Here is a 24,493-nt window from a genome sequence, read left to right on the forward strand (position 1 = left end):
TCACTCAGTTACTCAGTCACACACACACACCTTCTCCATCAAAGAGACCATTGAGTGTCAATAGAAAGAGTATTAACTTGGTGCCCTAAGAGTTAAGTTGGAGAATTAACTCTGTCAATTAGAGCCTGTTTGACCCTGGACAATTTTTTTTAAAACTTTCTGTGAAGTCCGCCTGCCGATGCAGGGGACACAGGTTCGTGCCCCGGTCCGGGAAGATCCCACATGCCGCGGAGCGGCTAGGCCTGTGAGCCATGGCCGCTGAGCCTGTGCGTCCGGAGTCTGTGCTCCGCAACGGGAGAGGCCACAGCAGTGAGAGGCCCACTTACTGCAAAAATTAAAAAAAACAAAAAAACAAAAAACTGAAGGTCACTGATGATTAAAGATTTAAAAAAAAAACAACAACTTTCTGTGACTCTTCTAGTGCTTCACATGTTTGAATACAGAAATATAAGAGGTATTTTTATAATTTTTTTCATCAATTGGATTACAAAGATCTTATTGTAGAGTAAAATTTACAATGAGGCAGATTTCAGTTCAATGAACAAAGGAGGAGCAATTAAGAGGACCCCAAAATTATGCAGACTGCTTTGTTAAGTAGTTGATTCCTCTTTATTGGAAATTTTCAAGCATAAGCTATATGGGGGCCTTGTAGGACACTGTAATAAGTGAAACTCGACATGAGCTAAAAGGTTTTAGACATCTAGACTTGAAATTTCTAGAATCAAAACCCACAGCACATATACTACCATTCCTTGTCCTGATACTATTATCAACTCTCTTCATCAATTACTGCACTTTCTCACTAAGCCAAGATAAAGCCCAGTACATCTTAACAGAGCATTCCAGGCAGTCATTAGTAATCAGATGGGCTTGGCACACAAGGCAAAACTATTAGCCCTGAAGTCTAAATTGTAGGTTCTAGACACATAGAATAATGGCTCTTAAAGAATTTTGGGTTACTGACTAGTTCAGTGGTTGTAAACTGTGTAACTCAGAGATCCAGCAGTATTCTAAGAACTCAGAGGCCAAGAAGAGGATAAGCGGGAGCTAAACCAATAGGATTGCAAGCCTTCTGTTCATTTAGACAAGGCACACTAAAATCTACTTGATATATTGAGAATATAGGATTGTTTTTGATAAAGGATCTCAGAATTTTAAAAAATGGTTGGAATGGATTAGAAATTTTCAAATTGTATCAACTCTCCAAAAAGCACCAAAATGTGTAACAATTTGCCCAAGGTTACATAGACAGTCAGTGACAGGGACTGAACCAGAATGTAGATTCTGGTCTGATTCTCAGCCTGATTTTCCTTCCTTGGTTCAAATACACAACGATTAGGATCACTGGTTCTGGTGTCAGGTCGCCTGGGTTCAAATCCCAGAACCCTGAGGCGTATCAGGAATCCTAAGGTATTCAGGATCGCCGTGGTTTCTAAATGTCTATAACTCTGCTAGGTTCCCCTTCTTTTCTAGAAGGAAAAGACACTAGAATTCTCCTGTGAGCAAATCCATAAGCACAATAGGAAGGAATAGTAGCTACCTTTTCTTGTTTTGCTGATTTGTATTACCTACCTTGTCTCAGGTGCTGTGTTAGGCATTTGGAACAATGTCAATATCCTTTGTTTTGCCCTGTGCCTACAAATAGTATAGCGTCACTCCCCAGTCAAGGAAAAGGAGGCTTTTGGAAGCTAAATAACTTTTCAGAGTTTCTTGGAATCTGCTGGATTTCACTTATTTGCATTTAACAGTTAATGTTGTTATTTAAAATAAATAGCTCCTGGGTATTTCTCTAAGAAAAGACCTGAAGAGCTGAATTTGCTTTTTGTTCACAATTTTAATTCACTTTTTCAATTTTGACAATATTACCCAAAAGGATGGAAGTTGAGCGAATCACGGAAAGTTTTTTTCTCTGAGCTGGCAAGAGGCATGACGTTTAGGATAGTTTGAATATTTAATAATCTTAAAGGCAAAACATAATCACAGGTCAGAATATAGCACAAATGTATCGGCTTTTAACGTAATTCATTTCAGCTTAACTTGCATTTACTGAAGTTTTATAAAGTCAGTGCGAGGAGAGAAACAAAGATGACTAAGACTTTATCCAGGTTTCTAAGGAGGTGATCCTTTTGGAAAGGTTTGACAGAGTGAGAAATGCTGGACTTCACGGTGAAACTCATTGATATAGATGGATGAGAAGCTTGCCTTGCAAAACTGCTGGGGGAAAAGCAACCTCTTAGGAAGATAAAACTAAGGATGTTGGGTTATCTGCTTTGTGCTCTTTCCACATTCCTCAGTTCTCTGATCCAGCACAGATCCCAAGGCATGTTCACTTGTGAATATCCCATCTCTGTCACTGGCCTGGGATTCTTCTGAGGGCAAGAACCAGTCTTATGTTTTCTGCTTTCTGGAACCTCAGGGAGTGTCTGATGTATGCAGCTTCTCTATACATCTTGACCCAATACAAAAGAAATTAATCAGTCAGTCTAAGGTCACCCTTTCTCACCATATGAGACCCTTGGTCCACCGTCTGTAAGATGAAGAGGCATGAGGCTGGACACAGTGGTGCAATGGGTACCACCTTCCCTAAAGTCTTGCTAGCAGTACAGCTAGTTGAAATAGGGCCTGGTACTGATAAAGTTATGGAGCAGATCCCTCTATTCACAGGGAACAAAGCTTTTGACTCTTAGTTTTTGTAAGTGACCGCACCAGCTCTCAGAAATACATCAGAAAGACATTTGATATTTAGAAATACATAAATTATGAGGATGATGTGACTTTTAACCATTTGGGGAATCCCTCTCTTGTTTTCCCATGAGGGTATCCTAATGAGATCTTCATTCAGTTTGGTCTTTCTAGTTTTCCGTTTGAGCATGTTTTGAAGGAAAGGATGGGAAATAGCAGCTCTAGAATAAAGATTAATCCATGCCCACCCGTTATCGTGTAATTATATAGTGCCTTCAGTGGGCTTTCCCTACCTAAACGTCCACATGCAGTTTTCACTCCCTTTTTTAGAAGTTCCCTTCTCCCACAGAACACTTCTCCATCCATGCTAAGCATAAGCACTGTCTCCTCCTTCAAGTCCTCCTTTCTTATTCCAGCTCAGATGTGCTTTTTCGTGTCTGAACACCTATAGCATTTAGAGAAAGTAAACAGTGATGTCAATCCAGAATATGACTTTACTAGTAGGACCCGTGCTATCATGATCTTTTGATTCTCCACAATAAAACAGAACATTACTTGTTAATTGTACGTAAGAAGGATGCTGAGTGTTAAATCTCCTTCCTTCTCTCTTCATGATAAAAAAGAACTAGCATTTATTGATCCTTTAAAGTGTATTCAACAATGTACTAACCCTTTTTCATACATAATGTTATTTAATCCTGACGACAGTCCTGAGAGGCTAACACTTACTTTGTTGGTACCTCACAGATGAAAGGTGGAACTACTGCTTAGCCCAGGGCAATCAGCAAGCAGCAAGTTCAGGATTTGAACTTCACACTTTCTACCTTCAGAGGCCTTTCTGTCAAACACCACAATATGCTTGAGAAATCTGGACCACTTTGCTTCCTTTTTATCAGGCATCTTGTGTTATTAAAACAAACATCCACACAAACAAACAAACCAGATGACAGTTGTTAGAAGCCTATTTGGGGATCTCATGTCATATGATAAATATCTGCTTTCAGTTTCTTCATAGAATCCTTATGACTGTATTCAGCCTCACTTGGAGATAATGTCCAAAGTCCAAATTTAAGACCTTTTGCAAGTTGCAGGCTTGAGCGAAGTGGTGATTCCTGCTCACCTTTGACACCCCCAGTCCCCTGTGACACCCTCGGTCACTTCCACCTGGTAGCCTGGCCTGCCTGACATGTTCCTCTCCCCAGGCCCACACTTGGGGTTCTCACCAGGCAGTGGGTATCTCTGTGTTTAGAAAAATAAAAGCATTGAGACTTCTGATATATGAGTCCGGCTAAAGACCGCAAGGCCCCTGAATTTTAAGTGGATTTCCCAAATGCATTTTAATGCTGCTTTCCTGTTAAATTGGACCTTTTGTTCCATGCTGGGCAGGGGCAAGCAGCAGGGGAGCCCAGAAGGAGGGTGAGTGTGGCCCAGTATCTCATCTACCAGGGGCCACAGTTTAGGTAGGTTTCGGTTTTGTATGGGGTGGCCTCAAATACGCTTGATTCTTTTTTCAAAGTGTCCAAGTATGGGAGTAAATAGTAAATAGACAGGGGAGAAATGAGCCCATGGGAGGGATAAGCAGACGTCCTCCTGTGCAAACCTTTGATTACCAGTACAAGGGGCTTTCCAAGACACTCGCTGGCAGGAAAGAAGCAGGTTGTCAAGTCAACCCTTGTGGTTTCTTTGCATGTCTTCACTGCAGCATTTCACTGGGTTTTAGTGCTTTATGCTAGGAGCAAATCACTCAGGCTGGGTGGGACCAATACTATGCCTGGTGCTCCAAAGCGCAGCCTGGGCTTCTTGCCTTCCCTTGGCCTCTCAGCCAGAAGTGGAAAGCCAGGCCATTCTCGGCTTTCTCTGTGGACAGAGACAAAGAGGAAGGGGTCCGCAGGCGGTGTTGCTAAGAGTCCGTGAATTAAAGAACATTTAAATAAACAAACGTACACATACAACAAAGCACCATGTTGTGAATAGAAGAATTAGATAGATACATATGCATCATGTGCTGATTTCCCCAAGGTGCATTGTTCTGCGACCTTTTAAAGAATTATTTAGCAAACGGGGAACAAGGTGGTCTTGCCAACAGGTCAGGGAATGTGGGGACAGGGCACAGTCTATTCTCTGGAGAGGTAGGTAGGGACCAAATGACAGAGTCAAGGTACAAAATGAATGGCTCCTTGTGGACTGTAGGCTTGTTTTGTTTGGCCTAATACTGTTTGGCCTGCACCATATTTTAAATTTAAATTATCTGTCAGTTTTTTAAACATTAGGAAATATCACATTAAAAAAACTGGGACATTTAGCTTTATGTAGAAACTCAGAACATCTTATTCCTGCATCTCAGTGATGACTGATGCTGAGAAGCAGCTCCCCGTAAAGATGCAAGTGTTGGCCATTGTCCCATAGTCGCAGCTGTTCCTCAGTGATCCCTGACACTGAGACCATGTGCCGGCTGCCATTCATCATCTTACTCCAGCTCAGTTTCCTCTTATACATGATTGGCCTGGCCCCTGAGACGTTTGACTTCATTCGGCTAGTTGTAAAAGGCCTTCTATTTTACAGAAGAATATTTGGGCTTTGTCCCCGGGCACTCAGAACTGTGGTTGATTTTAAAGACGAGAGGGATTAGCTGAGGTTAGGTTTGAGAGATGATGCTGGCTCCTTGCCTCGGGTCCACCCAGCTTCCAGTCCATCCTGCACCTGGGCACCAGTTGTGAAATGGACGCAGCAGGCAACACAAATGGGAAGGCCTTTTCCAGGCAGGTGGCAGGGGTCGTGGAGAGACGAGAGATGCTGGAAGCACTTCAGAGGCAGAATTTTCAAGGCTGGGAACCAGCTGGATTGCATGGCATGTGGAGGAAAGAAAAGTGAAGAGGCTCGAGCTACTGGGCAGATGATGAAACTGCTGACGGAGAGAATGAGATCAGTGTTTGACATGTCTGGATGAAGGGCACCAAAGCAAATTGGCTTTGCCCAGATACAGACATTTGAAAAGTAGGGCTATAGCACATAATGAATTCATTTCCTCCCAAAACATGTCTCTTTGTTAAATTAGGGTTTTGTTTATTAATAAATGTGTGTGATAGCTAGCTATAAATTATATGAGTGAACCCCTTCCTAGACAGCAGGGCCTTTCACAATAGAAAATCTGTCTCATTCACTGCCATATTCCTGGTGCTTAAATAATACCCAATACATTATATGTACACAAGAAATACTTTCTGGATCAATCAATCAATAAATTAATTAAAGATCAATCATTAGGGAAAATTTAAAGTACCCTTGTTTTACACTCAGTTGTTATAAATTTTTGTTTATTTAAACTTTTGCCTTTATTTATCTCTGCCGCTTACCACCCCTTCCAGCGTAGCCTCCGAAACGTACTCACACCTGTGCACATATTTAAGTGGGCAAGCGCATTAGATGTATGTAGTAATGCATGTCATTTTAGATGATAACAAAGACTTCTCTGCTTTTAATCCTAAAATGACCTCTATTTTTCACTTTGACCCATTTATTATTTTTAAACACCATTATATAAACAATATACATTCTTAAAACAAGTGTATACAGAGGTTTCTTTATAGAGATTCACTTGTGGTTTTTCCTGGGGGAACAAATAACTGAATGGATTGTCTTCCTCGGATGACCCTGTCATCATGATCAGAATGCTTAGACTCGAGGATTTCTCATTCAGCTACAGACGCTGCCATAATTTTGGGGGGTTGGTTGAGGAAGGTTCAGCTGCTGAGATCTTTAGAAAATTTTACAAGTAATTATACAGGTTTTCCTTATAATAAGTAAGTACATTCTTATTGTAAACACAAGAAAGATGTATATAATATGAAAAGCAAAGGCCCCACTTCTACTCTCCTTAAGGCCATTCCTTTCCCCCAAAGTAGTCATAGCTAATTTATATAGATGTCCTTTAAAACTTTTTTTCCTACGCAGTTATGGCACAAACCTGTATTTATAAAGACATTGTTCTTTGTTTTTGTTTTTTTCATAAATAGGATTGTGCCACACATGTTGCTAAATAATTTTTTAAAAGGTCGCAGAACAATGCACCTTGGGGAAGTCAGCACATCATGCATATGTATCTACCTAATTCTTCTATTCACAACATGGTGCTTTGTTATATATGTACGTTTGTTTATTTAAATGTTCTTTAATTCATGGACATTTAGCCAGTTTCTACTTTTTCACTGCTATGAATAATGCCACAATGAACATTTTTGCCCTTGCCTCTTTGTGAAAATATATGAGTATTTCTCTAGAAAACGTCCCTTGAATTAGAATTGCTGGTAAAAAGATATGTACATTTAAAATTCTGATAGATATTTCGAATTTGTTCCTTCAAAAATCCGTACCAGGGCTTCCCTGGTGGCGCAGTGGTTGCGCGTCCGCCTGCCGATGCAGGGGAACCGGGTTCGCGCCCCGGTCCGGGAAGATCCCACATGCCGCGGAGCGGCTGGGCCCGTGAGCCATGGCCGCTGAGCCTGCGCGTCCGGAGCCTGTGCTCCGCAACGGGAGAGGCCACAACAGAGGAAGGCCCGCATACCGCAAAAACAAAAAAAAAAAAAAAAAAAAAAAAAAAAAAAATCCGTACCAGACGCAGACGTAGAGAATGGACTTGAGGACACGGGGAGGGGGAAGGGTAAACTGGGATGAAGTGAGAGAGTAGCATTGACATATATACACTACCGAATGTGAAATAGATAGCCAGTGGGAAGCAGCTGCATAGCACAGGGAGATCAGCTCAGCGCTTTGTGACCATCTAGAGGGGTGGGATAGGGAGGGTGGGAGGGAGACGCAAGAGGGAGGGGACATAGGGATATATGTATACTTATAGCTGATTCACTTTGTTATATAGCAGCAGCTCACACAACATTGTAAAGCAATTATACTCCAATAAAGATGTTAAAAAAAATTAAAAATAAAATAAAAAAAATCTGTACCAATTTACTCTTTGGCTGGTAGGATATAAGATTAACTCTTTCCTCACTCCCTTTCCTGACCTAGAGATTTTTTTTTTTTAAAAAAGTATTACAAATTCTTTGGACAAGAAAGTGAAATCTCATGGTTGTTTTGCATTGCATCGCTCATCCCCAGGAAGTAGGGCTTTGTGTGCTGAGAGGTTTGGTGACCATTGCCCCTTGTGTCTAAGTGTCTCTCTGCCATCCCATTTCAGATGCTCACTACCTCACCTGCAGGATCCAGGAATGTGCTGAGACTACTCGGAGTGGGCCTTTTGCCCGCTCCATTGACATCAGTTCCCTGGTCGTCCAGGATGAATATATCTTCATTCAGGTGAGTCCAGATGTGCAGTCAATGGTAGAGGGAGGATGCGAGGGGGAGGTCAACTGCTGACTGGGAAGAGGATGGCTCTCCAGAGGCTGTGAAGATGCGGAGCTCGGGTGCTGTCCCTCCTGCGCTTTCAGTACACAGTCCGCTGGGGAGATCCCAGACTTCTGGTGAAAGATGAAGGTGTTATAGGTCCTTATTGTTTACAGGGAACTTTAGTGGCCCACTGAATCCTTCAGTTGAATTGTCCTTTTATTAGACCAAAGGGGTCTTGAAATGATCAGGACTTAGGCTGGAGTTTGAGATTACTTAGAATCAAATCTCATTAGAGATGAGTAATTAGAGATAAGTAATTTATCAAAGCCACATTCTATTTCTGTCCAAAGTGACTTATCTAATGTGGGAATGAGAATCTCCAAGAAATTAAGCATCTCTAGGATCTTCGTCCTGTGAAAATTGAGGTCTCACTAAATCTTCCCCTCCCTTTCCAGCGCTGACCACCCCTTCAAATGTCCGAGCCCCAAATCCTTCACTCCAAGAACTCTGTGACTCCTAGAGAAAACTGGATGGGACTAATATTTTCAGGCAGGCAGTGGAAGCCTCGTTTTAGATTTTGAGTTTCACTGAAAGGAGGTGCAAAATATATCAAAAATGAGGGAAAACAAAAGAAGATGCTCCATCGAGTGATGGACTTTGTGTGTGTGTGTGTGTGTGTGTGTGTGTGTGTTTGTGTGTGTGTGTGTATATGTTACTGAGCTAAGTCATACTTGCATTTGAGGGCAACCTTGATTCCCCTACCCTCTGCCTTTCCACCCTTCTATGGTCTGTTGTTTTCCAGACTGCTTCCTGTAGGAACCTTGAACGTTAGCATCTCCCTGAGTTTGCTCAGAGCTGAAAGCACCTAAAGGGCTTTCTCGGCCTCAAGTGATGGACTTTGTGTGTGTGTGTGTGTGTGTGTGTGTGTGTGTGTTTGTGTGTGTGTGTGTATATGTTACTGAGCTAAGTCATACTTGCATTTGAGGGCAACCTTGATTCCCCTACCCTCTGCCTTTCCACCCTTCTATGGTCTGTTGTTTTCCAGACTGCTTCCTGTAGGAACCTTGAACGTTAGCATCTCCCTGAGTTTGCTCAGAGCTGAAAGCACCTAAAGGGCTTTCTCGGCCTCACTCCTGGTCTTTTAGTCCAGATCAGCCCCACCTCCTCTATAAGACCTTCTCTGAACTTCCAATCTGGGTACGACTCTTCCTCTGAATCTTTGGAGCTCTTACTACCTGCTGTTCCTCTAGCACATAGGCTATTAGGAATTGTTACTTAAGTCTTAGTGGATTTGTCGCCTTCTTTCCAAACTGTGTTTTACACTCTCTGGGAAGAGGGACAATATTTTATGCACACATTTTACCCTGAACCTTGGCCTTTGCAGATCAAGGGTGCTCAATGTCTACTTGTTTTAGTGATTGACTATGCATGTAGCGGTTACTATTTTTTACAAATCAGCTGCATGAATTTTTTTTATTATTATTGGAGTATAATTGCTTTACAGTGTTGTGTTAGTTTCTGCTGTAGAACAACGTGAATCAGCCATATGTATACATATATGAAGCCTCATGGATTTTTGAGCTCTACTATGATATAGGAAAAGTAGCCAGCCATGCAAAAACGAGCTTGAAAGAGGGAGTGAAAGAGAGATCTTTGTGCTTATATTATCACTGTTTCTCAGCCAGAATTTCAGGAATTTTTTTCTAAATCTTGGCGGGTCATTGGTACTACCATTTTCTTATTCATAAGTATTTATTGAACACATACAATGCAAAATATACAGTACTAGGCACTACACTTGGTGTTCCCCAGCTTTCTGCCTTTGACCTTCTAATCTTTACCCCGCCCCCTCACCCTCTGGGAGATCTCATGGCTTTAAGCATCTTCTCCATGTTCTGATGACACTCAAGTCAATGTGCTGTGACCTCTATCATGTACGGTAGACCTACATATCTAACAGCCATCTCAATATCTTCACTTAGATATTCCACAGGTTAAATGTAATTGACATGTCCCCCTTGAACTTGACACATTGGTGGCACTGCCCCCTACCAGGTCATTCAAGGTAGAAACCTGGAAGCCAGTCTATGTCATCAAATTAAATGAATCCTCAGCCTCTGCTAATATCACCTTATTTCTCAAGTGTTTCCTTTCATTCCATTCCCATTGTTATGGCCCCAGTTTAAGGCTTTATTGTTGCTTTCTCTCGATTTTTTTTAAGGTAGAAGCACAGGGATGACGTATGAATTTACCAGTCTGATTACCCTTTTCTTAAGGCTAATACTGCATAAAATGATGAACATGGCAGCATTGTTTCTGGGCAACATGACTTAGAATTTAAAATGTTCAATTTTCTTGTTTCCTTTTTCTTTGCATTGCATAAAGTTTTCTGTAACTGCAGGCAGAAATCCAGAATTTTTTTCTAATTGTTCTGAAATACTCCTTTTTAAAATAATTATTATTATGCTGGAAACCAATAGAAGTTTTTCTCTTTAATCAGCATCAAATTTTATTTTGTTGAAAGGATACGCATTCCCATTATTCAGTAAAGTTTTATTGATCCCCTACAATGTATTGCAGCCCCCTGTTTTTGGTGCTGGGGTTAAGATATTGAACACAACAAAGTTCTTGCTTTTGTGGCATTTACATGCTATTGGGAGACAGGAAAATATGTAGGTGATATGTATACATCCATACATACATAGATATGAAAGGTTGTGAAGGGTAGTGGTCAGTGACCTGTAGTTTGGAGCCTGATGGCCAGCATTTATTCCAACCTTGGTTTGCCACACTTAGCTGCATGACCTTGACCTGTGCCTCATTTGACTCATCTATAAAAAGAGGATAATTATAGTACCTACTTCATGGGTTGCTAGGAGGATTACATTTGTAATCCTGTAAAGCACCAAAACAATGTTCTATAAATGTTGCTTTGTATCTTTTTATCTGTCTTCTACTATCATCTGTTTAATCTATCTACAAAGTATAGCAGGTGATGGCAGTGCTATGGATAAAAATAAATGAGGGGCCTTGAATGTTGGGTGTCTGTGGATATTGCTATTTAGGACGACCTGGGAAGGCCTTTGTTGGGTGCTGACCAGGGAGAGAGTGACAGAAGTTTGTAGTCAGAGGGGGACGTGGAGCTAGGTCTGTTGTGCCCTGCATTTGCTTGTGCCCCTTATGCAGATGTGGGGTAGGCAGCTAGAAATTTGAGGCTGGGTTTAGAAGCAGGAATGGTGGGAAGGTAGGGGCTGGAGATATAAATGGGAAGGGTGTCCACATATTGATATTTTTGAACTGCAACATTGAAGTCACTGAGGGAGTAAGTGTAGCTAGAGAAGAGAAACCATCTAAAGACTGAGCCACAGGACACACCAATATATAGAGTTCAGGGAGATGAGGGAGGTAGTAAATGACACTTGGAGAATATAGAGATTACATCAGGAAGGCACAGGGTGGTAGATCCTACAGGACCTTGAAGGCTGTTTTAAGGATTTTTTTTTTACTATGAAAGAGATGGGAAGCAGTTGAATAGCAATGCTCCAAAAAATGCAAAAGGCCAATGCTCTTGAGAAAAACATTGTATTTCATTAATCATCATATAGACACAGATTAAATGCTGTTATTTGCAACTATCAATTGGCTACAATAGAAATAAAATAAAGGATGTCAGCGGGTTGCAGGTAAACAACTACACATACTGCGGGTGCAAATATAAGTTGGTTGCCCATCAATACTGAATCAGAGTCTTTTCATTCTCATAGGTGAATTTGAGGGTTGACTGACTGATGTGACAAATATATCTTAGTTCTGACAGTGTATGCTTAGTTTTTAGTTTTAATTGCTTCTTTTTAAGAAAAAAAATCATTATGTGGTCTTTTTTTCCTTGCTTTCCTGCATATGTATTTGTTTGAGGATTTTGAATATTTGTTCTAACTAAACTTTATGAATTTAACTTTATACAACCTAGCACATCTTCTAGTTCTGTATAATCTATTGATTTCCTCTTGTGACCAATTTTAAAATTAGTGCATTTCCATGCCTTTCTATTTCTTCCCCTCTCTCTTTAATTCCTCTACCACACAGTTTTGGTTGGCTATGTTATCTCTTAGTGTTTGCTTTCCTATAATTCTGTTAGTTTAAATATTTTATTAAGCACTGCTGAAGACAGGTAGAAAAAAAATAGCATGTGTGTTTATGACCTCCTTCGTTCTCCCTTCTATCCAACCCCAGTTTTGTTAATTAAATCATTTGGAGCATTTATATTCTGCTTGAACCGTCATTCCTGCATTTATTTTGATTTTAGTTTTAGGTAAATTTATTCAGTGGTCCTTTTACTATAGTTTTCCCATTAGTTTCTTGGCTGTCTGAAATTTGTCCTTTGGTAATGTCTTCAAGAAAGATGAATTCTGGAATGTTGAAAATATGTTTGTTTATCCCCTTTATGCTTTAATATCATCTTTTAAGGTATAAAAGATGTCATTTGCTTTCCATAAAAATTTTGCTCTCTTAACTTATTGAATGTTACTGTGTCTGGCTAGTCTCATATTTTCCCTTTTAGGTGTCTTGATATTTCTTCGCCCTTGATACATAAAGTCCTTTAAAAAAAAAAATATATATATATATATACACACACACACACACATATATATTTGAATACTATTTACTTTATTGTGTATGTTTTGTGGTCGTTAATACTATGTTGATTCTTTCCCATGGAATATGTCTCATTCAGTTTGTTCTATTTCTTCTTCCTTTTTAATTTCTCAAAAGTTTCTGTGATTTATATTTTGAAATATGTATTTTATTTATTATATACGTTAGTTTTATTGTTTTGGCTCTCTTCCTTCAAGACACTTAGGATGTGTACAATGGGCAAGAAAGACAAAGGGGAGACATCTTTTTTTCTTCTAGTATGTTTAACTCCCTGAGCAAAATGAAATTTATTAAAACAGTTTTACTCATACTGTCCTTGAATGAGTATGTAGCTGTGTCCAGGCTCCTCTTTGCCTTTTATGCTGCTATTGTTTTTAACTTTTTTCATGAGCTTTGCCAGCTTCTATTTTATCTCTTTTTGTTGTCTCAACATATCTCCCCTGAGCTCTTGTGTTTCTGCTTGACCTCTTCTTTTATAGAGGGATTGCATCATGTGGGTTATTTTTATTTGTAGCAGTGTGGTCACAATTTTTATTTAGTTCATGGAAACATTTTTTGTTCTATGTCTGCTCTTTGTTTTTCCTGTTCCTTTCTCCCTTTTATTTTGTTGTATTATATTGTAACTCTTGTGCTGTTTTCTTCTCTCTTTATATTTTTCATCATTACTTACTTTTTAATGACGTGAGCTCTTCTGGCTGAACTATTTGAGGAGGTTCATCTTGGGGATCAGGGCTCTGATCAAGGCTCTCTTTCAGCTTAACAAGAGTCCCCCTTTGTTCTCAGTGAGGTTCCATATAACTAAAGATTATTAGTCTGTCAGTGGATTCTTCTTATCAGGTAAAACTACCTGAGCGGTTCTCTAGCCAGCCATGCCTCTCCAGCTTCTCCTTGTCACCAGTGAATTCTGGAAACACTCCCACGGCCAATTCCTGAGCCACATTCCCTTGGTTCTAAATAATAGGTTGTTAGTTTTGCTCCTTAGGAAATATCATCTTTAGAGACCTCTATATCTCTGGCTTGATCTAAGATTTGTAGCTGTAGGCATTTTTGCTCTGATGCCTCTCTGTACCCTGTTTGTCCTTCACTGCCTTTGGCTTCCTTTCCACATATAGTGTTTCAGGGTTATTTTCCTTAAGTATAGAAGTTGCATTTTTCTTTCGTGTTTTTCTTGTTGCTCCAGGATGATTTACGAAAGGAAAAGGGGGAAGCATCATTATTACTTGGCTATTTAAAACCATTTATAAACGCTTATCATGTATTTTCTGAAATGTTGCAATAAGCTTGCTAACTGATTTTCTTGCTCCCAGATCAGCATACCTCCAATCTGTTCACAACACTACTTCCAAAGTAATTTATTTAAAATAGAAATCAATGTCCTTGCCTTCAGTGGCTTCTCATCACTTATAGGTTAAAATCCAATTTCCTTAACATTGCCTACGAGCTCGTCTACTATCTGGATCCTACCTACTGCATCAGCCTCATGTGAATTCCCTTCCCACCACTGTTGCCCATATACCTTCCTTTTTATATTTTACCCTTCAATAAAAATAAACTATTTTAGTCTCGGTGCATACACCATGTCGTTTTTGCACCGTGTCATTTCTTGCCTAATATGCCTTTCTTGTATTCTTTTTTCCAGCTTGGAATGTCCCTTTATCAAATAAACTCATCCTTTAAGATTCGACTTAGACAATGCCGCCTATAGGAAGTCTTCCCTGACATCCTCAGTCAGTCGGGATTAGACCAAGCTCCTTTGCTGGTTACTTATCCATGTGTATTATGCTTCCCTATCCAGGTCTGTAAACTTTAATAAGAGGACAGGACTATGTCTTATTCATCATAGTTTTTCCTGCACTTAGCATAATGACTGGTACTCAATAAAAGTTTGTTGAACTGAACTGAACTGAGAAGGTAAGACGTGTCCTTATTCTCAGGGAGTGTAGTTAGTTATCTTTTTAAAACAAAAGAGTCTTGTTTCTCCAACTAACAATATAAGACAACTTAGGGTAATTGGCAGTTGCTCACTGCATAAGAAATGACCGTATGTAGAATGTCTCTGCATTTTTATAGAACTGCTGTCCAGGAATTATCCATTATATTATTCAATGTCCTTTTTATATTCATTTATTTAAATGTATTCAAATACATTCAGCCCAGTGGGGAACACAGACAACAAAGCAATTACAGTGGAGTGTGATGAGAGCTGTATTTGTGGAAAACATGCATTGCTCTTGGAGTGAGGAGGAAGAGCTCTTCACCCTGCCCTGGGAGGAGGGTCAGTACAAGTTTCCTGGCAGCAGGACTGTGAGTACCAGTTAGACAAGTGAAGGGCAAAGGGCACTGCAGGCAGAGGGGAAGACATAGGTAAAGTGAGGGAAGTGAGAGACCATGGTATTGGGTTGGCCAAAAAGTTCATTCAGGTTTTCTATCTGTTACGGAAAAGCCCAAACGAACTTTCTGGCCAACCCAATATATCACGACCTTTATCTAAGGACAGCTGTAATTATGGGAGGGAGTGAAGTGGCTGGAAAGTAAATTAGAAAATTGTCCTGAAGAGGTAAACCTTTTCTATTTCCTTTAACTGAATACTGATAATTTTGGGTTTCCCTCTTTGCAGTTGCTAAAAAGCTCACAACTGATTTTTGTGTCAATTTTAGCAGTTTCCCTGCATTAAGATTTATGCTATTCTCCTTCCTTTCTCCTATACCACTGGTCATTTTTGATGACTTGGCACCTTTCTTGTATTTTTTTAATATTTTTGCTTGATAATTGCCTTTTTAAAAAAAATTATTGGATGCCATCTCAAATACATTTCTGCAATCAGTGTGGGTCTTTATTTTATTTTATTTTTTTGGAGGGTATGAGTTTCGAAAATTGAAGTGGGGATCAGGAAGTGCTTTATGGAAAAGGTAAGATTTGCACTGCAGTGATGAATATCTACCTCTGAAGCAAGGAAAGAGCAAGGATTTTTCATTCTGTTCATTGAAATAAAGCTGCTTCAGAAGACTTTTGTAAGAGCAGAAAACTCTCAGACCAACAGTAGCTTCTCCTCCATTGTTTAAACCCACAGATTTGTATCTGAGCAAGATATTAGGGCATCAGGGTAGGTTGTTTTCTTCCTACCCTGGCTAGAAGTCTCCCAAAGAATGGTTTTGGGAAAAGCTATAGCGCACCCGGGCTTGGGTCCAGCCCAGCCTTTGTGGGTGACATCCGGGTGGAGAGCTGAACACTGAGGATTATGCTGCCACTGAAAGAGTCTTGCCATTTTTCCATAGTTTGGCTTTTAAAGGGGAGACTTGCAAAAGCAAATTATTCACTTCTATGCCTACAATTTGAATAGCTAAATAACAGCAGGATGGGCATAAGGGGCTTTGGTGGGTTTGGTTTTTCATAATTTTAAGGGATTTACCACTTAAATTTTCTAACTTTTAAAAGTATTGATATCTTATATTTTGTTTTAGTGCTACCGGAGATAGAACTTTAAGGGAGAAAAAGATAAAACCTCGCAGGAAAGGAGACCAGTCTATCCCCTCACTCTTTCCTACCCTTTTGTGCCCAGTGTTTTTCTTGATGGCTCTTACATTGGCTCTTAGGGAACTTGTCTCAGATGCTAACAAAAATGGAAGAGGGTGGGTCTTCAGGACCCTTAGTCCTTCTTAAAAGTATAATTCTGCTTTTGTTTGCTCTGTATATCAGTGTTCTTAATACTTTTATTTGACAAAAGGAATCTGCTGCTAAGAAGGGTTTGAAAACCACTGACATTTTTATAGCAGTGCTGACTGTGTAGGTCAAAGTCAGGCTTTTGTGTGTGTGGACAACTGAACCACTAGGAATTCGGGTGACATCCAGGCTTATATCCTCTCTCTGCATATTTATAAATGAGGTGCATGTATTTAAGGCATAATTATTTACCCACAGTGAGTCATTATGTACAAACGTATATGCATTTGAGAGTGCAGTTTAAATAACCAAAAACCTAGCTAAGCTCTTCATAATGCAATTCCCATGATATTAATTTTGCATAAAATATTCACCCTCTCCCCTTTGTTCCTCTAAAGGAAAGCTTCCCAGGCCCAGTCATAATTTCCTTTTTCTGGGCATGATGTTATTATTTTTTATCCTGTATCTTGTGTGGTAGGAGGGTCCATAGACTTATTCATGCAGCTCCTATAATTTAGACAGATCCCAAAGTTCTGCCTCACCTTTTACTTTTTCATTGACAAAGAGGTAAAGGTAGCCATCTTGATGGTTTTGCTTAGGGAACCTAGTGTTTGATCTTCTGCTATTGGGGATGCCGAGCTAGAGATGTACAGAAAACTGTGAAATGTGTTAATCTGTCAATGTCTTTTCTGTGCAGGAGGCCCAGGGCCTGGGGTTTTGTAGTAAAATCAAAAGGAGCTAATTCTTCCCAGAAGAGCCCTTGTTTTAATGGGAAATTGTCTGCCTGAAATGCCTCCGTTCTACATGGATAAAAGACAAGTCGGCTTTCCTCTGTAGGGGCAGAGGAAGAGAGAGATAAGTTGGTTTCTGTGTTCTGAGCCAAGATGGTTGGAAATCTTGTCTTTTCTCCTTATGGAGTATCTTTTCTAGTGATTATCCTGGAGAATAGGTAGTTCAGCAGTAAAATCCCTTCAGTGATATGATTCATACCCTGGCTATTAGGGAGTGTGTTGAAGAAATAGGAGCAGAGCCCTAATAAGTTATCACAAGAGATTTGTATGTCTTTACTGAGCTACATGAAGCCCGGTCCTTTCCTCTCTTCTGGCACAGGAGGTGGCCTTTAATGTGATATGGGTTCAGTTTCACTGTGCATGCAATTGAATTAAAAAAAAAAAAAGCAAGTATGATACTGACCTATCTTCAGATATCTAAAGTGTAAGAGAAAAAACAGATCCATAATTAAGATCCAAATAAAGTACTCTGGAGGGGTGGACAAAGCAGAAAATTTGAAGGAGGGAAGGCCATCCCAACCCTGCCAGATCCTTCTCCATATCCGCAAGGAGACCAGTAACAGTGCAGAACCATCTGCTACGTAATGCCACTTTTGACCCCTGGTGAAGCTGTGTAGAGAAACCCCCTCTATAGCAAGGAAATCTGAGGGTGGAGCAATGCCATACATAAGAGTGGTTCTCAGATGATTCCAGTAGTACAATGAAACCAGTGGGTAGTTTAGATACAAGTTGCTGTTCGTTTTTAAGAGTTGTGTGTATAAACATAGAAAAATAGCACCATTGTACTATTTTTGTGTGTTGGGAGATGTTCTAGAAGTATTAGCAATTAGCAAGTACAAGTAGCCAATTAACAGATATTTGTTGAGCCACTAGAAATACTCCAGGTGCAATGGAGCATGTTAGAGATGGAAGACATTGTCCCTGCTCTGAAGCAGTTTATGATTCGAGTAGCTAGTGGTCTGATGTGAGGAAAAGAACCCTGAACTCAGAGACCTGGGTTGTAATTAGGAATCTGCCACCTGCCAGCCAGGGAACACTGGGCGATTCACTTGGATTCTTAATTTCCTGATCTTTGTAGAATGGAATCATGCTACTTGCTCTGCCTAAATTGGAAGGTTGTTGTGAGGATCAAGGGAGATACTACTAATGGCTTTGGAATGCTTTGAAACTACTAATGGCTTTGGAATGCTTTGAAAACTAGGAGCCCTATAAAATGCAAGAATCAAGAGACTAATCCACGTGCAAAAATCAGCCTCACTGTATTTTGTGTATGCACCTTCTCTTTGAAGGGTTTTTATAAGCCTATCACATAAAAGATGACTAAATCTTTCCCCCAAATTCATTCTTTAATTATTCATGGCTTCAAGTCATTTATCGACATATGTGCATAATAAAATCGTCCCATATGTCTTCCATGGTGTTGGTTATCAAAGAAACCAACTTTTAATGATACATATATCTGTGTGTAGATAACTGCAGATATCTTTCAAGACTCTTGAGTGCCTTCTTGTAGCGTCTTGGTCCCCAGATCACCTGGGTTTTGATACTTTAAGAGCCCGTTTTACGCACCTACATGAGAGGTAGAAGAGCCTCGATGATGTGGCTACTGTATCCCTAATAAATTGTTATCTTTCTGAAAGAAAAAAGCCCTGAGGCAGAAATTGAGTGTAATTATTTGAAGAAAAACTATTTGGCAATATTTTAAATGATGTTAATTTGGCCTTAATGGGAGAGATTTTGAATGTTAAATAAATAGCAATTTCATCATTAAGGGCACATTTACAACACAGGAGTTTAAAGAAAAATGAAAGAGTTTCAGAGATGATCTTCAAAAGAAATCCAATAAAAACATCTTCAGGTGAATATCCTTGAAGCGCTTTCAAAATCTTAAGTGTTTTTAACAGGCAGCACTAATGGAAGGTCTTTATTTTTTTTTTTAATGTTTATTGGAGTATAGTTGATTTATAAGTTGTGTTAGTTTCAGGTGTACAGCAAAGTGAATCAGTTATACATATACATATATCCACTCCTTTTTAGATTATTTTCCCATATAGGCCATTACAGAGTACTGAGAAGAGTTCCCTTTGCTGTACAGTAGGGTCTTATTAGTTATATATTTTATATATAGTAGTGTGTATATGTCAATCCCAGTCTCCCAAGTTATCCCTCTCCCTCCTTATCCCCTGGTAACCATAGGTTTGTTTTCTACATTTGTGGCTCTACTTCTGTTTTGTAAATAAGTTCATTTGTACCCTTGTTTTTAGATTCCACATATAAGCAATATCATATGATATTTGTCTTTCTGTGTCTGACTTCACTCAGTATGACGATCTCTAGGTCTATCCATGTTACTGCAAATGGCATTATTTTGTTCTTTGTTATGGCTGAGTAATGTTCCATTGGATATATGTACCACATCTTCTTTATCCATTCCTCTGTTGATGGACATTTAGGTTGCTTCCATGTCCTGACTCTTGTAAATAAACACTAATTATTAGAGAAATACAAATCAAAACTACAATGAGGTATCACCTCACACCGGTCAGAATGGCCATCATCAAAAAATCTACAAACGATAAATGCTGGAGAGGGTGTGGCTAAAAGGGAACCCTCCTACACTGTTGGTGAGACTATAAATTGGTATAGCCACTATGGAGAACAGTATGGAGGTTCCGTAAAAAACTAAAAATAGAACTACCATATGATCTGGCAATCCCACTGCTGGGCATATATCTGGAGAAAACCATAATTCGAAAAGATACATGCATCCCAATATTCATGGGAGGTATTTAAATAGCATGTAACTGGGCTGTGTCTCTATACCTATAATGATTTTAGTGGCTTGATGTAAAAGTTGTTAGTATTTGAAATACTTCCATGAATATATACAAAATAGTGATCTGATCGCGAAGTAATAATTTTTAGTTGACCTTTGTGTTGAACATCTGTGTCCCATTTCCCCTGCTTCTGGCTCACATTTGCTCAGCAACTAGCTGTGCACAGCGGTGGCCTGATATCACCTCACCTCGCTGCTCTGTGGACCTCTTGCTTTTTGTTCTAGGGCTGATTTCTCCCCAAGTGGGAGGCTCACGATAGACCCCGCAGTCATTCCGGTGCAGATGCACACCTTGAATTTCAAGGGTGTTGAGGTCCTCTGGGGCAATTCGAGCAATAGGAGTCATGGGCTAGTGGATAAGGGTTCCTCTCTTCCGAAGCCAGGAGGGCAATGCTGAGCCTCATCCTCTGAGTCTTCATAGGGTCCCCAGTAGAACGGAACCCCAGTTGCTTATAGTAATGACCAGTTCATTAATACACCTTGGGATGGCTTTCCCTTCCTCCTTGTTTCCTGCTTCCTAGTTCCACCCTCCTGTTCCCTAGGAACATTTCTCAAAAGTAAACAAACAAAACCCAAACAATCCCTCCGAGAAAATAAACTACCTGCACAAAAGCCCTTGTCTCAGGCCTTAATTCTGGGGGGAACCCAACTCAAGACAAATTGGAAAGACTCTCTCTTTGAGTCCCCGCTATGCATTCAGGATTGTAGATAGGGTGGACTATACAAGACAAATAGAAAGAATCACTCGCATCCCCGTATAAAATTCCTCAATCCAAACACCCATTCCCATGCCTTCTAAGGGACCTGGCTTTATTGCTTATCTTTCTGTCCCCTCTGTCTTTAGCTTTTTTTTTTTTTTTTGCAGTACGCGGGCCTCTCACTGTTGTGGCCTCTCCCGTTGCGGAGCACAGGCTCCGGACGCGCAGGCTCATCGGCCATGGCTCACGGGCCCAGCCGCTCCGCGACATGTGGAATCTTCCTGGACCGGGGCACGAACCCGTGTCCCCTGCATCGGCAGGCGGACTCTCAACCACTGCGCCACCAGGGAAGCCCCTGTCTTTAGCTTATTCATCCCTCTTTCCGACTTTCCATCAGTGTTTAAATATTTTAAACTATCTACCATCCTTAAATTAAAACAAAACAACAAAACTTTCTTTGAACCCCATACTCCTCCCTAGAAATGACCCATCTTTCATTCATGACCAAATTTCTTGAGCACACTCTACCTTCATTATCCCATTTTCTCATTTCCTTCTCTCTTTAACCCACTTGAGACTGACATCTGCCTCTGCCACTTCCTTGAAATTACCTTTGCCAAGTTCATCAAAGATATCTTTGAATGGTATCTCGACAACACCACTCAATAATGATATTAGTGGACTCGTCTGCAGCTTTGGAATCTCCTGACTGCTCCTTCCTCCTTGAAGCAGCCTCTCTCCTTTGCTTTTTTTTTTTTTTTTTTTTTTTTGTGGTATGCGGGCCTCCCTCTGCTGTGGCCTCTCCCGTTGCGGAGCACAGGCTCCGGACGCGCAGGCCCAGCAGCCATGGCTCACGGGCCCAGCCGCTCCCGGCATGTGGGATCTTCCCGGACCGGGGCACGAACCCGCGTCCCCTGCATCGGCAGGCGGACTCGCAACCACTGCGCCACCAGGGAAGCCCCTCTCCTTTGCTTCTTTGATAATGAGCAGTCCATCTCCTCTCCCTACCTCTTCAGTCTCTTCTTCTTCCTCTTCTACAGAGGTACCTCTTCCTCTCCCCAACTTTTAAGTATTTTCTCTGAGAATTTAAAATGTTTTCTTAGAGCCCTCACTGGATTCCTTTTCTCTGCTCACGTCCTGCCCTCTCTCTGATCAATCCCTCCTTGTCTGTTCCTACAGCAGAACATCAATTACAAACCAGATGCTGATGATTCCCCAGTGTCTCCTGCTGAGACAGAGCGACTCCTGGGAGGGGCTCTGTATTTACAGGATGACCATCAATCCTTTCAGCATGGCTATCTCTTCACTCTATTCAAAGCTTTGCTGTGTCTGTCTCTAATAAATGATTCCTGTTAGCTTCTTCCCAAGAGGTCTGCTGAGGATCCATGGAAGTTATAACGCTTGTTACTTACTAGGCCAAAATAGCAAGGAGTGTTTTCCCTTAATCTCAGAGAATTGTTCTGTAATTAGCTACGTATTGGAACCTAAGTATTTGCCTTTCTGGTAGTACATGGATGGGTATGTCTGGTTTAGGGGTGTCAGGTTTTGGTTTGTTTGTTTTTTCTCATTTTGTGTATCACCTCTGAGTAATTGGTAGTAGCTGCATAGAAGACTGTGTTATCATGGTTCAGTAGGAAAGGCTGCTTTTGTTAATTAAGTGTCTCCATGGGCACGGTGAGCAGTCGTGGCATTGTCTACTGTGCAGTGCATCTTACAGGAAGAGTGGCACTCACAGTGTTTCACTATCCAGGGGCCTCATATTGTTAGATGCAGCCTGGGCGTTCTGGTCTGGAAGGTGGGTATGCTTTCCAGGGACCACAAACGTTTCTGTATTCAGCTCAAAGGCATGAGATCAGCCACACAACTTTCAAATCTCTTCCGCTGTTTGGAAATCTGCAAGTTCCTATTTCCAAAGCAGTGATTCTTCAGAATGTTCTTTCCACCTAGTCACCCCACCAATTTTTACCCACCAATCAGCAATTTGGAAGAATTGTTGTCTGTGTTGGAAAAGGACCTCACATTTATTTAGTGTCAAATTTATATCTGGCATGTGTGCATTTTACTATTTTTTTTAATTCTACTTTATCTTCATAGGATCTCAGTGTGGTACATAGCATCATCTTTATTTTTCAAAGGGGGAAACTGAATTTCAGGAAATTTTAGAGAATCACCCTTTGTTGTATAGCTCAATAAATGTCAGCATGAGGAGGATCTGACCTCAGGGCTGCCTGGGTTCATAAAGGATGACAAAAGAGGACAGTGATCCATTTCTCATTCGTTTCCCCAAGCTGAAGATCTTCACATTAGCACTGAATAGCTGGTGTTCCCAGAACTTTTCCAGATGACTATAAAAGTGACATAGGCAGATGCTCTCCCTGTCTTGGTAGATCGTCGGGGCAAGAAAGCCTCATTCCACTCCTTGCTCATTGAACTGTTTGTCAGGATCTGTTTCAGTTTTGTTTCAGATCAGAAACTTTCGCTGAGTCATTAACCTAAGAAAGGCTTAATGGAATTCAGTAGAATGTAATCATGCCCGCACCTCTGAGAGTTGTCCCTCGGATACACTAAGAGGATTATTCAAACACTCATCACCAAGGTGCCAAGGGGGGTGAGTGGCAGCATGTTGATCATCGTTACCATCCCCAGCTCCACTCTTCTCGAGTCTTCTGCACTTGCCTTGCACCTCTCTGTGCTTGATCCAATTTCCATGATGTAGTTCGGGGCATGGCACCTCTTGTGTCCCATTCCAGGATGCAGAAGAGTTGTTGCATCATGACCCGATCAGGTCTCCCTGTTATCATTCTCTTCCAAGTTCCAGCAAGTCCCCAACACCCACTCTGCTAAGCAGCTCCCAGGATCCTCCCAGGAGGATCCCTTTTCTGCGGCCTTCTATTAAAGATAATTGTATTGTTGTAAAAACAACAGTGCTGATAATGAAGGCAGTTGGGCTGTTGATTGAGAAGCAGACTGTTAAGTCCAGTTCTCTCCCCATTACCATTCTAACTAGAATATACATTTCAGAGGTTCAGCTTTTAAAAATTTTACTCTTTCTTCCTTTAACTGCATCACTAGCTAATGGGGTAAACAGACATTTTGGATTTCTGCAAGAAGCTTTTGAGACTAGGATTCTGAAAGCCCTCATGGTCAGCCAGAATAAGGTCTTCTTGGAGTTTAATAGTGGCAGAGCTGTGGCTAATCAATCAAGTTGATTTGATTGAACACCTACTATATACCCTGGGCTGTCTGAGACAGAATTGTTGATTGGTTGATTCATTCATTCAACAGTCATTTATTGAGCACTTAATATGCTCCTAGTACTGTTCTTAATGAAAGGGATATAATGGTAGACAATACTGACAAAGTGGCTGTCCTCATTTTTTGTTCAGTTTAGATGTAGAGGTGGGACTGGATGGCCTGACAAGTCTCCATGAATGTTGCTCAAAGCATCTAAGGTATGCGAGGCTTCTTTCCAGAGCGAGGGAGACCCATGCGGCATGATATGATCAGGACATTTCCTGGAGAAGGCAGGGCTCAAGCCAGTTCCCAAAGAAGGGAATTAACTTTAGGAGTCCAACTTCAGGACCAGCCAGTGCTCCAAAGAGAGACCTTTAATGGCAGGAGACAGTGTCCATGGCATGGAGTAGGCAGGTGGGGGAGGGGTGGCAAGTATTCCTACGTTTAAGCCTGGTATCACCGTAACTCACCCTGTGACCTTGGGCAATTAACTTTCCTCCCTGGAACTCAGTTTTCTTATCACAAAAGGAAAGGATGGCATCCAAGTAGAGCTTTCAAACTTTTTGTTGTTGTTACTGCTCTTAACAGTAGGAACC

General features: G+C 40.8%; 1 protein-coding gene across 1 annotated transcript in view; it reads left to right on the forward strand.

Moving 5' to 3' along the window:
- Window positions 1-24,493, forward strand: part of SORCS3 (sortilin related VPS10 domain containing receptor 3) — a 620,228-nt gene that overhangs the window by 468,429 nt on the left and 127,306 nt on the right. Inside the window, exon 7 of the mRNA XM_024121368.1 lies at window positions 7,874-7,992. Within this exon, the coding sequence (XP_023977136.1) occupies window positions 7,874-7,992 (119 nt within the window). The remainder of the gene's footprint in view (window positions 1-7,873; window positions 7,993-24,493) is intronic.

The sequence above is a fragment of the Physeter macrocephalus genome, chromosome 20 (genome assembly GCF_002837175.3).
Source record: "Physeter macrocephalus isolate SW-GA chromosome 20, ASM283717v5, whole genome shotgun sequence".
Lineage (NCBI taxonomy): Eukaryota > Metazoa > Chordata > Mammalia > Artiodactyla > Physeteridae > Physeter > Physeter macrocephalus.